At 42.9% G+C, this 15,974-nt stretch overlaps 1 protein-coding gene across 4 annotated transcripts in view; it reads right to left on the bottom strand.

Moving 5' to 3' along the window:
* The window catches only part of fat3a (FAT atypical cadherin 3a), a 217,792-nt gene that overhangs the window by 126,669 nt on the left and 75,149 nt on the right, over window positions 1–15,974 (bottom strand). For all 4 annotated transcript variants that reach the window (XM_086080277.1, XM_086080276.1, XM_086080278.1 and 1 more), the window contains one exon: window positions 60–3,386. In XM_086080277.1, coding sequence (XP_085936403.1) covers window positions 60–3,369 — 3,310 coding nt within the window. In that variant the 5' untranslated portion in view covers window positions 3,370–3,386. The remainder of the gene's footprint in view (window positions 1–59; window positions 3,387–15,974) is intronic.

Here is a 15,974-nt window from a genome sequence, read left to right on the forward strand (position 1 = left end):
AAACAAGACAATCCTATCAAAAGCATGGCTATAATATATAATTTTCAAAGAAAACCTACCTGTTTCTTCATCAATGGCAAATCGTCCAAGTCCACTCCCATCACGAATGGAATACTGGATTTCTCCATTCCTGCCATCATCCTCATCATTAGCGCTGATTTGCAGAAGGGTAGTTCCAATACGTGCGTTTTCTTTAATTAATCCTGACAAGGCAAACTGGGAAAAGTATGGTGCATAGAGGTTTTCATTAACATCCAGGACCTCTACCTCCACAAAGGTGACAGAGAGAAGAGATACTGGTTTTCCTTTGTCCTTGGCCCGAACTGTGAGGTTGTAAAATTGCTGAGTCTCATAGTCCAGCTCCTTGGTCAGACGAATAGCTCCACTTACTTTGTCTATCTCAAACCATCCATTGTAGTCATTGGCTAAAGAGTAGCGGACCTGGCCACCCAGACCCAGATCTAAGTCTTGGGTTTCTAACCAGGCCACAACTGTTCCAACTGGGAGATCCTCTAGAGCCCTGGCTTTGTACACGCTTGGGATAAAGAGTGGGGGACAATCATTCACATCTTCCAAAATGACTTTTAATGAGGTTACAGAAAACCTCTGTCTCCCTTTATCTGCCTTGTCTCGAGCCTCAATCTTCAAATGAAAAGAAGATCTAAACTCCCTGTCAAGTTGTCCAGCAACATATACTATGCCATTTGTGGAGTTGATACCAAATTGGGTGGTGCTGGTCAAAAAAGAGTATAAGACTTCTCCATTAAGTCCATGATCTTTGTCAGTGGCCTCCACTTGAATGACATCCGTCCCGATGGCTGTGTTTTCAGGTATGACAATTCTATAACCACCTTCTTGCAAAAACTGAGGTGCATTATCATTAGAATCCAGGATGTAGACAGTGAGCAAACGCCAAACGGCTTTCTGTGGCAGACCAAGGTCATAGATAGTTAAGTTGAGGAGATAACGATCTCTTTTTTCTCTGTCCATTGGAAGAAAGACACGAATAAGACCAGTTTCCATGTCAACCGTAAAACAGTTATCAGTATTCCCATCTGAAATAGAGTAAAGAAGTCGGCCATTGAAACCAGTGTCCCCATCATAGGCATTTATCTGGAACACACTGGAGCCCACCTTTAGATCTTCTACCACAGAAATATCAGCAGGAAAAGAGCTCTTAAACTGGGGTGTTTGCCGATTGACAGAAAAAAGGTCAATAAAACCTTCCTCTATTTTGGGCTTGTTGTTTGATTTTGACTTTTTTAGTAATTTCTCTGCTAATTTTTGAGCTACCCTTGTTTCTTTGCAATTAAAACCTTTGGGTGGAGATTTCCCATTAACAAGTGAAATGTTAACAAACATGGGATCCGAATAGTTCTCACCATCTGTGGCAGTTATTTTGAGACTGAAGATACCATTCTTTGGGTTGGCTGTAGCCAAGGGTAGTCTCAGTGCAAGGACCCCTGAATCAGGGTTTAGGTCAAAGTACCCCCATTCATTCCCTGAAATTATTTTATATTTTACCAGATCCAACTCATCTATATCAATTGCAGACATTGTGGTAATTACTTCATCTATTGGGAAGTCTCTGGAGATCACCCCCTGACATGCTACTTTCTCAAACAAGGGCCGGTTATCATTGGTATTCTCCAGGTGAAGTGTAACATTGACTTCACTCTCTCGCCGATAAGGTGAGCCCCAGTCAGACGCTCTGACGACAAACATAAAACTCTCGGGAGATGATTCAAAGTCCAACTCTTTCGTGGTGCAGATGACACCAGAAAACTGATTAATTTTGAATGGCAATGTCACAAGACTGGAGATACTATAAGTTATGTATCCATTTTCTCCTTTATCCACATCGACTGCAGAAACCGTTAATACAGTGCTCCCAATTGGTACACTCTCATTGACAAAAGCTTTGTAAAAGGGTTGAGTAAATGTTGGTGTATTGTCATTGGCATCCTCGATAGAAATCTGCACTTTCACTTTGAGCTCACTATCAATTTCCATAATTTCCAGGTTAAACACATTCTGAGTCACCTGGGTTAACCAACGCGTGGTGGAGATGACACCTGTTATGGTGTTTATTTGAAAAAACGTGGACTCTGCAGAGGGTGTCAAGATATATTCTGCATCATCTGGCTCTGGTTTTATTTTCACAGCCTGTACAATTGTACCTGGTGGTGCTATTTCACTCAAATTAACATCATAAAACTCACGCTCAAACTTTATATCCACTCTCGGTTGTTTGTTAACTACAACATGAACGACTTTGACTGCAGAGAATTTTGGTGGGTTTCCTCGGTCTTTAGCTTGCAGTGTGAGGTTACAGCCATGTGGGTAAGCCTCCCAGTTAATTGCCTCAGAAGCCTTAATGGAAAACTCTCCTTCATTAGCTCTTTCTGTGTAAAACTGGTCAGAGAGGTCTCCGCCAACAATGACCAGAGAGTCTACATCACCATTTGAACCTTCATCTGGGTCTTCAACAGTGACTATAGCATATACTGAGTTTTTATCAAGCCAAGAGGGGTTGTGGGTGATCACATTTATGAGGGGTGCATGCTCATTTACGCGCTCGACATGGACATAGAGTTTGGCCGTGCTACTGACTCCATTATTTCCGTAAAGCTTCATGCCTCTGTCCACCGCTAGTATTTCTAAGTCATACCGGCTTTGTTCCTCAACATTGAGTTTTCCACTGAGGGACACAATACCACTAGTTGGGTGCACTGCAAAATACTCCCTTTTTTCTTTGAAAAAATAGTAAAACTCCCCATTGGAGCCAATGTCTGCATCGGTAGCTGTAACTTGTGCTATGCTAGTCCTGAGAGGAGTGCTTTCTGCAATGGTCACAGAGTAAGTGGTGGGGGAAAAAAGCGGTCGAAGATCATTCATATCTAAGACTTGGACGCTGACTTTAGCCCAGGTCTCCAGGAGCGCCTCTCCCTTAATTGAGGCTTTGACTGTCAAAACATAGTTGTCCTGAATTTCTCTGTTTAAGATGGCAGCATTACCACCTTTAGTTCTTATCCGCAAGAAGCAGAAGTCGCCCAGCATATAGTCCTCAGCTTTGAAAAAACCTTCATCATCTCCTGATGTGATTCTGTAGCGAATCTCCCAGGAGCGCTGTGCCAGGTGGATTCCCATTTTAATTTTACTGTTGGCATAGGTGCGAGCAGCTGAATTTTCATAGACTGTGGCATGGTACACAGGCTGAGTGAAACCAAAATGAGGTGTATTCTGAGGGGCCCCTTGGGTGTTCTGGCCGCAGCAGGGTGGTGGTTTGAAGAAAAACAACAGCAGCAGCAAGATGAGGCCGAGCAGAGGGGCACGCATGCCTGCCCACTGGCCCATATTCACATCCATCCCATCATCACTCCATCCTGAAACAGAAAAATACAGATGAGCAGAGTGAGAGAAATTTACGGCAACAAAAGGAACCCCAATTTGATCTTTGAACTCTCGACTCTCATGGGCGACTAATTATCCAGTAGACCACAAGACTGATTGGATGTGTGGAGGGGGAGACATTTCTTGGGGAACCAAAATGAGGTCTGACATCATCCTTTTGCGGTTACAAAACAATGACCATCAATTGCAAGTTTCATAAAAACCAGAGGTGGTTTGAGAAGGAACAAAATAATTATATGGCTAGCAAGATAAGTGTAACATCACCAAAACAAACATGGAAGAAAATAACTGCCGTGGACTAAATGATGGGCTACTTCATCATGACCCTATCATAATCATTTTCCTGAAATACGCAGAAACTGCAGACTCAAAACCATGTCCTAGCCTCAGAAGCAATGGGATATGGTTTTGAACCTGGAGTCAAGTTAATGTGTTCAGAGTACGTTCTCTTTTTAAAAGAAAAAAACTGCAACCACAAATATGTGCAAAGCTAGTCTTTGGAAGACAAGCCTGATTCGGTAAATGCCCTGTTGTGGTCAAAGGAGAGCCACACTGGTCTGGAACTCGATGATTTGGCACTTTCCACCACAAGGGATACTGATATGGGGTGGGACAAGAAAACATACTTACAATAACAAATTGCCAAGTTCAAATATAAAATTCACAGCCACATACATTGGACATATTGTTTTTACTAAAGCAACATCTTATTGTCTTGCACAAGAGTCTTGACCTCTGAATGTTTGGTTTTGCCTGCCTGGCCAAAAACCACCTCTGTGGAAACAATGCAAACTGACTCTGAAGCCAATATCTAAATATAAGTCAAATCAGGAAAGTCAGCCTCGAATCCACACTAGTGGAATGAAGATGAAGAACCCTGCAATTTTCATCTGACCCTAAACTGTCATCAAAATATCAACTTCCGTCAGTGAAGGTTGAGTGGTTTGGGAAAGGGAAGAGAGGCGTTTTGAGCACTTTCCTGTGAGAAGTGTCTGAAAGCAATATATGTCACTTTTACTAGGTCAGTCCGTCTTTGCTCATAAAGAAATAGAGTGAAGCAGCCCTGTGATGCTTCAATCCATCACAAACAACAGACATATTAGCTGGTTTAGCTTGCTAATTGTGACAAAACCATAGCAGCAAGGTTGCGGTTGTGAAGGTAGACATGTTAATAGGCCAACTTGAAGAAGTGTCGGAAATACAACCGAAAATTATTTTTGAGGAAAGAATGCCACAGACATGTAATTTTGGGCAGAGGTGGCAAATCCAGGTGCAGAAAGTAAAAACCCTGCCACAGTTTGGCTTTAGCTCCAGGTGCTAGCTAGCGAGCTCCATAACTAGCTCCCCGGGTGCTAGGAAGCTAGCTAGCTAACACAAGGGGGCAAAGCTAAACTGTGGCAGGGGCTTTTACTTTCTGGACCTAGATTTGCCACCTCTGATTGTGTGCGTGCGTGTGTGTGTGTCCTTTTCTAGAACACAGGCTCAGGCAATTTGCTGCTATTACCTCAGGTTTTTAGTAGAATTGTGAGTCAGACTTTGGCAAAACATTTGGGCCTTTTCTCAGCAAGCAGATTGGTTGTCTCTTAACTTGACGGTTGCAAAATCCCCAGATACCATAGAACCTTGCCACATTATTTTTAAGATAGTGAAGCACCGGTTGCGACTGCTGCTGCCTCAGCAGTTTGTGAATGAGATGTTAACATTGCTTCCATCGCAGTCTATGGCATCAGCATTATTCATCTGGATAACGGTGAAAAGGCAAAGTTTAAAAGAAACGAAGAGAAGGTAATAGATGAAGAAAGTAATACATCAGTGCTTTTTGCAAATACAGTATACTTCATAGATGGCCAACTTTAAGTCGGTTGCTTTGAGTTCACCTGTTAAAGAGTAGTCAAATCCATGTTTTCACACACCATCAAATGTTATCTCAGTAAGTGGGTGGACGCTCGATCTTATGAATTGGAAGGCTGTCAATTATTGTTTAAACAAGCAATTGAGAGAACAAGCATTTCCGGAAGTTGCTTATTACAAATTTCACATGTGGCCCATGCTCACAGAGGAGCGACAGCCTGCACTACCACTACTGTTTGTTTAAAGCGCATGAGTTTAGTCTGCTGTTTATTATCTATTTATTTTGATTTATTTTTTTCCTGCTGTTTATTTTCAGTTGTTATGATACTATTCTGCCCCAGAGATAGCCATATTTTGAATCACAATAAACACACACAGGCATGTTTTTTCCTCCGGTTTGACACCACACAAACACACTTGTGGCCATGGAGATTTATTCCAGTTCCCCACATACTATTTACATTGACTTTTACTCCATGAGGTTGCTTTAGGGAAGCATACAGTATTTTGATGGCAAACTCGTACCACACATGCTGCCCTGCTCTACACCTAAAATATTTCTGTTGAGATCTGTAACCACATTGTTCATAAAGATCTTTAACGATACAGGCTGAACATAGTGTGTCTTACCTGGCAGCAAAAGTTATTTGATTAATGTGGTCTTGATTTTCCGTTTGTTTACTATATGTTGTTAGACAGAATGCCTTTTTGTCTAAAAAGTGACACGGAAGTCGCTCACGAGATGCTGTGACTATCGCGAGACCTACAGCGAGACCAGAAACCCTAACATGGCGGCGTCCTGCTGCTAAGATAGAACTAGCTCTAATATACTAAACTAATCCAAATTTAACCATCATATATCTTGCATTTTCTCTTCTCTCTTTTTCATCCGGCAGATCTGAAATACCACCCAACGTGGAGGACCTTGAACGTTTCATCGACGGATATTTTTACAGCTGCGCGATGGAGGATCCTGCCGTCGAGAAACCATCAAAGAAACCCTCTTCGAAGAAGAGGAAAAACGATTCAGCGACGGACACGGACGACCTAACCACCACCACTACGGACGTTTCGGTCAGTGTGCTGGAGTCCATAAATAAAAAACTTGACGTCCTCGGCCTCATCCTCGAGGACGTCAAAGAATTAAAAGTAAGTATGGAATTTATCAGTCAGCAGGTAAGTGTCCTTAAACAGGAAAATGCCGAGTTACATTCTACACTCACGACTGTTTCAGCCGAGCTGGAAACTATGAAAAAAGAAAATAAAACGCTAAAAGAAACAGTTTTAGATGTACAATCCCGCAGTATGCGGGAGAATTTAATATTCTCAGGTATATCTGAGAATACCTCTGATAACCCAGAGGTTGAGATAAAAAAATTTATGACGAATTCATTAAAAATTCCTCAGGAGACGGTAAATAACATCTCTTTTGACCGGGTACATCGGCTTGGAGCCCGTAGAGGCAACAAACCCCGTCCTATTATTGCAAAGTTTGAACATTTTAAACAGAAATTATTTGTTAAAAGTAAAGGACGGGAGCTTAAAGGGACCTCATTTGGAATGAATGATCAATTCCCGAGAGAGATCAATGAGCGGCGAAAGGTACTGTTTCCTATAATGAAACAAAATAGGCAGGAGGGTAAGCGGACTACGATAGCCGTTGATAAGTTATATATCGATGGCCAACTATTCCGGAACCCCAATTCCACTCCCTGGCTGTTCTAATTAGCATTGGTGGAACTAAACTTAGTTTGATTACTAGGTGTATACATATACTGTATATGTGGTTATAAAACCAAAAACATGAATACTTATTATGTTTAGGCTATATTATAAATATAATATTAATACACAACTATATCTAAAGTATATTTATAAAAAATAAAATAAAAAAAAATCTCGCTGGGGTTACTGGTGTATTGTTATGTTTAATCCCCTGTTAATTTCCCTCACTTTCACCGCCCTACTCGTTTTTGCACGGTTTTATTTACTTACACGTTACCTTACACGTTACCTTACACGTTACCTTACACGTTACCTTACACGTTACCTTACACGTTACCTTACACGTTACCTTACACATTACCTTACATGTTGCCTTATACGTTACCTCATATTTTATACAAACTATATAAATCACCTAACCACTTTGATTCTATCCTATAACATGCCAGTGGTGGCAAATGGCCTATACAGATATATACATAGGACTGTGTTTATATTATTTGTATGCATAAATTAGTTTTGGTTTCCTGGAATGTTTGTGGCGCTCGCTCACAGGCAAAAAGAATAAAAACTTTAGACCATCTCTTAAAATTAAAAGCAGATATTTGCCTCCTACAAGAAACCCACCTACAAAAATCTGAAGAAAAATTACTTATTGATAAAAATTTTAGCCAAGCGTACTCTGCCCCTTATAACAGTAGACAAAGGGGAGTCTGTATACTCATACATAATAATTTACTCTTTACTCTAAATAATACAATAACAGACCCAGAGGGCCGATACATTATTATTCAGGTGACTATATTTAATAAAATATATACATTCGGTAATTTATATGCCCCTAATAATGATGATCCGGCCTTTTTCCATGAATTTTTCTCTAAACTGTTTGAATTAGCAGCGAACTCTACTATTATTATTGGAGGAGACTTTAACACAACCTTAAATCCATTAATAGATCGTTCTAATAAAACAACATGTATAAGGCGATCACAATCCACAAAAGTAATAGGGGAATATATGGATGACTTTGGCCTCGTCGACAGCTGGAGACTTAAAAACCCAAATAAGAAGGAATTTACCTTCTTTTCCGCTGTGCACCGGTCCTTTTCAAGAATTGATTTTTTTCTTACAAATAATTCTATTGCTGATAAAACCGTTACAAAAATACATCCTATTATTATTAGCGACCATGCACCAGTCTCCCTTTCCCTACAAGTTGATTATACCTTTAAACCACCACCTACATGGCGTTTTAACATCTCACTACTAAACGACGCAGAATTTGACAAAATTATAAGAAAAGAATGGGCGGACTTTTTGGAAATAAATGACTCTCCAGACCTATCTCCAGCTCTTCTCTGGGAAACCGGGAAAGCAGTAATTAGAGGTAAAATTATATCATATTCATCTTATAAAAAGAAACAGGATCAAAAATTAGAAAAAGACTTGGAAGATAAAATTAAACAACTGACGGATGAGTACGCAATAAACCCAAATAACCAAATATGGACTGACTTACAAAATACAAAAATACAGTTAGACGATATGTTAACTAAAAAGACAGAGTTTATAATACAACAATTGAGATACAACAACTTTGAATATAATAACAAATCAGGTAAATTTCTTGCAAACCAACTTCAACGTAATCGGGAAAAATCGCTTATAACGGCTATTAAAGGTACAACTGGTGAATGTACACAATCACCAGAAGAAATTAATCAAATTTTTTATAATTATTATCACAATTTATACTCAGAAACTAATAAACCTAACCCAGAGCATATTGAGGCATTCCTCAGTAGCTTAAGTATACCTCAGGTAACTACTGAATATAAAGATATGTTAGATGCACCACTTACTATAAACGAGTTGTACAGTGCTCTAGATAGTATGCCAAATGGCAAAGCACCCGGCCCTGATGGTTATCCGGCTATATTTCTAAAGCACTTCTGGTCAATGCTTGCTCCACTATTCTTAAGAGTAGTAACAGAAATTAAAACTAATGGTCACATACGCCCACACATGAATACAGCAGCAATTAAACTTTTATTAAAGCCAGAAAAAGACCCCACCCTTCCATCAAGTTACCGTCCGATTTCACTAATTAACACTGATATTAAAATTATCACTAAGGCTTTTACATCTAGATTAGAAACAGTAATCCCGACAATCATTCATAGCGACCAAACAGGCTTTATTAAAGAGCGTCACTCTACTAATAATATTAGAAGGCTCTTTAACCTTATTAGTATGTCACAGCGGCATGATAAAAAGGCAGTTATTATATCATTGGATGCAGAAAAAGCTTTTGATAAAGTTAACTGGTCCTTCCTCTTTGCTGTTTTAAATAAATTTGGCTTTGGGAAGTCATTTATTCACTGGGTGTCAGTATTATATGATTCTCCTAAAGCTACTGTTACTACTAATGGGATTATATCTAAGAGTTTTACTCTACAGAGAGGCACAAGACAGGGATGCCCACTGTCGCCTTTATTATTTGCAATATTTATTGAACCGCTTGCATTAGCCATACGCCAGGAAAGAATGATTCAAGGAATTCACTCTGGGGTAACAGAACATAAAATTAATCTATATGCCGATGATATTTTACTTTATTTAGAAAAGCCTGCTATTTCATTAGGGGAAGTATTTAACTTAATAACTAAATTCTCACAGTTATCAGACTATTCTATTAACTGGACAAAATCAACACTTCTACCTATTACAGAAAATTCATGGAACCCTGCAAGCCAGGACCCATACTACTCATTTCCTATAGGTAATTTAAAATACTTAGGCATAAAAATCTCACCTAAATTAACTGATTTAGTTCATTTAAATTTCACTCCACTTCTGGATAGCATTTATAGTGACTTGGAGCGCTGGAATAATCTTCCTATTTCTCTAATAGGACGAATAGCCACTATTAAAATGAAAGTTTTACCCAAAATAAACTATTTTTTCTCAATGATTCCATTTAAACCTACGGCTAACTGGTTCCAGTTGTTGGACTCAGCCGTTACAAAATTTTACTGGAAAAAAAAAAAAGCAAAGATTAGTCTATCTACTCTTCAGAAAAATAAATCCAAAGGAGGTCTAGAGGCACCAAATTTTATGCACTATTATATAGCCAACCAGCTACAATATATTATTTTATGGGCACAACCCAATAGAGATACTAACTGTTGGCTGGAACTAGAACAGAAGGATTGTAATAACCTCAGACTCCTAGATTTACTCTTTATTACAACATCGATTAAGCGCCATAACTGCTTTAAAAATCCAATGATTTCCGCCACCCTGACTGCCTGGTGGAAGGCACTAGAAATGACAAAAGCCAAAGTGGAGCCCAGCGGGCTTTCTCCCCTATGGCATAACCCCGACTTTCAAATTAACAACCAATCGTTTTATTTGAATGTGTGGGAGCAGAAAGGAATTACACATCTCCACCATCTCTTCTCAGATAATATGTTTATATCATATACATCCTTGCTCCAAAAATATAAAATAAAAAACGGAAACTTTTTACATTATTTGCAAGTTAAAAGTATGATAAAGAAACAAATTCCAACACTCCAGGGTACGCTCCAACCGCCTGTTTTAGCTAAAGATATTACCAAGCTTTCTCCAACAACAACAAAAAAACTCTCAAAAATATATAAGTTACTTTCATATACTGATAAAACGTCTTTACCCATCTCAAAATGGGAAACAGACTTGTCTATAGCTCCGGAATCTGTCTTTTGGATTCAAGTTTCTGAAAATGTTTTTAAAATGACAAAACACACAAATTTACAACTTATCCAATATAAAATTATTCACAGAACATACATTACTCAATATATGATGAAGAAAATGGGACTCTCAGACTCCGACATTTGTCTCCAGTGTTTACAAAACACTACAGACACTTATTTTCATGCTTTATGGTTATGTACTCCGGTTATGTGTTTCTGGACTAAAGTCTTAGAAAAACTTTCCGCTGTCTTGGACTGTAGGATACCGTTCTCTCCAAACTTGTGTTTGCTAGGTGACTTAACAACAATTGACTTACCACATAAACAATTTCAATCTATACTTGTAGCCCTTACTATCGCAAAAAAAACAATTCTTGTTAACTGGAAAAATAAACAAACTTTGAATATCGACCAATGGTCTAACCTCCTCATAAATCATATTTTAATGGAAAAAATATCTGCCTCAAATAAAAACCAAATGTCAAAATTTAAAGAAACATGGTCTACGTATATAGAATTTTTTAACCTAAACTTGGATTTTAATTCTGCCTGTTAGCGAGAGCCACAGCAGCGTTATAACTGGCATTGATGTTTCTGTATTAGGCAATTTGTAACTAATGGTTGTGTTTCCATAGTCAGGAACCCGGCTGCTGCCAGCGGGATCGAGCGGATTCACCTCCGATGGGCACCAGGGGTTGATATTCGGATTCACGGCATGCCAGTGGGTTAATTCTGTGGGTGCTGTCCCCCCTGGCGGGGAGTGGGCGGGTCTCCCCCTCTGTTGGCTGCTGGGTGGCGGCTGCGTCTTGGCCGTTCCCTGGGTCTCTTGGGGGGTGCTGCGTTGCGGGGCTTTCCCTGGTGTCGGGGGCGGCGCCGTTCCGGCGCGGTCCGTCGCTCTGGGCCCGGCGACGCGGTTCGGGGCCTGTGGGCCGCCGGGGTGCCCGGTGGTTCCCTCTCCCCTCCCCCTTCCTCCCCCTTGCTGCCTCTCCCTCCTCGCCTCTCCCCGCCCGTCCTCCGCCTCCCTGTCCCCTCTCCCTCGTCGCCCTTCCTCCTCCTCTCCCCCTCTCCTTGCGTCCCTGCCGCTGCCCCCTGCCCTTCTTGTCGTCCCCTTCCCTCCTCCCTTCCCCTTCCCCGGTACGCCTTCCTTCCCCTCCCCTGGGCCGGGGGCTCCATCCATGGCCCGGGTCTCGGTGCTATGGGGGCCGGCGGGGGTGGCTGGGGTTGGGTGTCGTGCCCGCCCCGCTCCGGTGGGCGTCCTGACACCTCGGGCGGGACCCAGTATCCGGGGGGCGAGCCCTATCGCCCCGCCGGACGGGTCCCATATGCCCGCCGGGGTCCTGGTGGGGTGGGTGGGGGCTTGGTGGGCCGGTGCGCCTCCTGCCCCCGCCCGGTTGGGGGGGGCCCCGCTGGTCACACCTCTTAACTCACTACACTAGGTTTGCACAATACACTTTTATAGACATATAGGGCACATAACACACTTTGGGGGGTGGGGTAGGGTGGAAACACCGTCTTCACCCTACAACTCCCCTCCAATTTTAATACACCACACAACTTGTGGGTGGGGGGGGGGCTTGGGGGCTTGTGGGGGTGCCATCGGTTGGGGGCCGCAGTATAGAGCAGTGCTGCGGTCCCCTGTCCGTGTCGCCACCCGCCCCCCCCCCCCCCGCCCTATCTATTTTTTTTAATGCACCACATACACTCAGCAACATGCTTGGGTGGCGGGTGGATCGGAGCGTGGGAATATCATTTCCATCGGCTCCGGTTCACCTGCTCCTAATTTTAATGCACCACACACACACACTTGTATATACACTGGGTGGGGTCACATTCACGGTTTAGGGGTAGAGTTCGCCAGTCCGCGAGCTGGCGGACTCAGTAACAGGGGTTAATTTTCACAAAGAACGCTGGGGTGACGACCGGGGCCTTCCCCCGCTGGGCCTGGGGTTCGGGGGTGTCGGCCGCCCTCCGGTGCCCCCATCTCCCCCTTCTGCCCCCGGTGTTCCGTCCTTCCACACGGCGGGGGGTGGGGTGGGCGCGGCTGCCCTCTCCGCTCCGCTGTCCGGCCCCTCTTCGGCGCCGGTGCCTGGGTGCGGGTGGTCCCCGGGGGCTGGGGGTCGGGGGTTGGGGGGCTGCCGGTTGGTCGGGGTGGGGTCGGGGGGGGGGGGCGGCTTTGTTGGGGGGGGGCGGTGGTGGGGGTTGCGGGGTGGGGGGGTGCTGGGGGTGGGGGGTGTCTGAGGGATTGGGGGCATGGGGGCGGCTGGGGCTGGGTTGGGGTGGGTGGCGGGGGGTGGATGGGGGGCGGGGGGTGGTGGGGGGGCGGGGGTTGGGGGCCGGTGGGGTGCCTGGTGGGCCTGCAGTGCCCCGTCCTGCTGCGTTGGGCCGGGGGCGCGGGCCGTGTTGGGGCGGGGGGCGCTCCTGCTCCTGGGTTTGCTCTCCGGCCGGTGGCCCTGGTGGGGCCCGGGGGTCGTCCTTTGGCGCTGCCGCGGCCTGGGGGGCCCTGAGGTGTTGCGCTTGCTCTGTTCCGGCGGGGGTCGACGGCTCCCCTCTTTGGTGGAGATTTTCATGCATGCCAGATCCACCACACCAGCATCTACCGAAACTCAGACACAATCTGTTTCCTCCTCAGGTTATTGAATCGGTGGAGGCTGGTGTCTCGGATCTCACGCGGCTTCGTCTGTCCTTCCTTCCTTTTCTCGGTCTCTCCGTTGGTCTCTTGAGGCCTCCCTGACTTTATGTTTTTTGGATTTGTTGGGGTCTGGATGTTTCTTGGGCTGGGGAGGAGTTCTGGTGGGGGGTGTCTGGTCGGTGCTGGATTTCACCTTCCTTGGTTTTCTTCGGTCCCCTCGGGTCTCCTGGTGTTCGATTTAGGTGAACGGTATAAGATTTTTTTTTCTAATAGGTTTTCTGGTGAGCTAACAAACACACGCACGCACGCACGCACGCACGCACACACACATACTCACCCACACACACAAAAAAAAAAAAAAAAAAAGTATGTATGTATGTATGTATATATGTATATATGTATGTATATATGTGTATATATATATATATATATATTTAAAAAAAAAAAAAAAAAAAGAGCAATGATGATGACATTTCCGAATGAACAATACTGAGCTCTTAAGAAAAAAAAAAAAAAAAAGAAAAAAAGAAAAAAAAAAAAAAAAAAAAAAAAAAAAAAAAAAAAAAAAAAGAATGCCTTTTTGTTAAAGGGACATTCAGTGATCCCTAGCAGCATCTAGTGGTCAAAGAATAACATTAGAAGCACACACACTACGGTGACTCAGAGAAACCACATTTCACAAGCCTACCACCAATTCTTATTTTGCGTTTGCAAACGAGCATCTCGGAGAGCGATGATGACTTGGCAGTCGTTGTGAAGCCCGGTGAGCGACACCGAAAGACCGAACGAGCCGGAATTAGCCGGAGCAGTTAACAAGAGCGGCTAGTGGGAGTTAGTCAGAGCCATAGGCTGGAGGCCCCAGCTGTAGAAGGTAAGCTGCGATCAACCCACTGAGTCCGACAATTGATGCAATACCACCCGGGCTAACTACATTCGTGAAATTGTTCTTTGGGCATCCTGAGCAGGAAGATGGCGGTGAAATATGGCAGCTCTAGTACACTCTAAAAACAGTTGGGTCAAAAGTAACCCAATTATGGATCAAATTGGACCGATTCACTTTATGGGTCAATTTGACCCAACTTTCTGGGTTGTTTTACGCTGAAAAGACCCATTTATTAACTCAAAGTTGGGTCAAATCGACCCAAGTAGAGGATCTGTCCATTTTTTACCCATGGTTAGGTTATTTTTGACCCAACTGTTTTTAGAGTGTAAGGTGAGACAACAGCCATGTAATATAATTAGTGATTACTAGACCTACGATTATATCATAAACCAAAAAATATGTTTATGCGATGAAAACATATTTTTTGCATAGTCTACTATTGACATAAACATTCGGTTTTTAAAATGAATGAATTATTAGTTCACCTTTTGATGGCGCTAGGATCACTGAATATCCCTTTAACAGTACAAGCCTAAAGATTGATTGTAACTAAACTTAACTAGACAATTTTATAAGTAACAAGATAAAGTTTTAGTCTGGCTAGCTCATATGATGCTCATAACGGTCTTTTATATCAGCAAAATATTATGATAATTGCATCCAGCTTCCTCACTAGGGTAGTGGTTGTGCTGGAGCCTATTTCTGCTGAGAGTTAGGTACACTCTGGACTGGTTGCCAGCCAATCAGACAACCATACACACTCATACTTACCATGTATACACTAGACATTAGTCTTAAATTATTTTAACATTGTTTTGAAATGAGAGAGGAAACCGTAGAAAACTCAATTAAGCACATGGAGAACATGCAGACACTACACAGGAAAGCCTGAGCCTGGATTCAAATCCATGACCCCATGAACTGTAGGACAGTTGTGCTAACCACTCGGCTACCGTGCTGCAACACGATAATTTTAATTATCTAAATGACTTGAGAAAAACTCAGCACTGACACATATTGAAGATACTTGTGCATTAGTAGTTATTAATTCAATCAGCCATTCTTTGAACTGTTTAACCTCACAAGGGGGGCTAGTGTTGTATATGACTTTGGATGCAGCATCTCGTGTCTTGCTTGTGCAAGACATTCACTGATGTGTGACGTGTTCACTGCATGATGAGCTAAGATATCCTAAAGGCCCTTGAATGCTCTGAACCAATGGCAGGGCAGCTTTTTCACGTTGGAAAAAAAAACAAATAGGTATTGGTATGGCCGATACTGCAAAACTGGGTATCGGAATTGGGGGCCCAAAAAACGGTATCGGAACAACACTAGTTACGGCCTGGGTTATCAATTCGTATTTTTTATTACATTTTGCCAATAATGTTGAATTTAATATAACGTGTACAGTATTGAAGTTATGTTAGAGTCAACACATTTATGATAGAGTCAGCTCTTAAGTCCATAATTGGCAGTTGTTTCTATACACGGAAACCCCACTAGCCAAAGACCACCACATTCTTTGTGCGCACACATGCACGTCAAACACGCACACACCACATGGACGGCGACAGAAAAACATCCTCTTCACTAAGAAGCCCCACTTACTGTTAGTCCTAAACACCCTCTCATTAGCTTTTCATCAAAGGCTAATTAGTTTTGAATTGTGTGTGGAAACCAGCCGCCTCCACACCCTGGACGAGTTACTGTCACTTCTGGTGGCTCAGAC

The sequence above is a fragment of the Leptonotus elevatus genome, chromosome 7 (genome assembly GCF_054856555.1).
Source record: "Leptonotus elevatus isolate MCC_2025b chromosome 7, RoL_Lele_1.0, whole genome shotgun sequence".
In the NCBI taxonomy this organism is placed as follows: domain Eukaryota; kingdom Metazoa; phylum Chordata; class Actinopteri; order Syngnathiformes; family Syngnathidae; genus Leptonotus; species Leptonotus elevatus.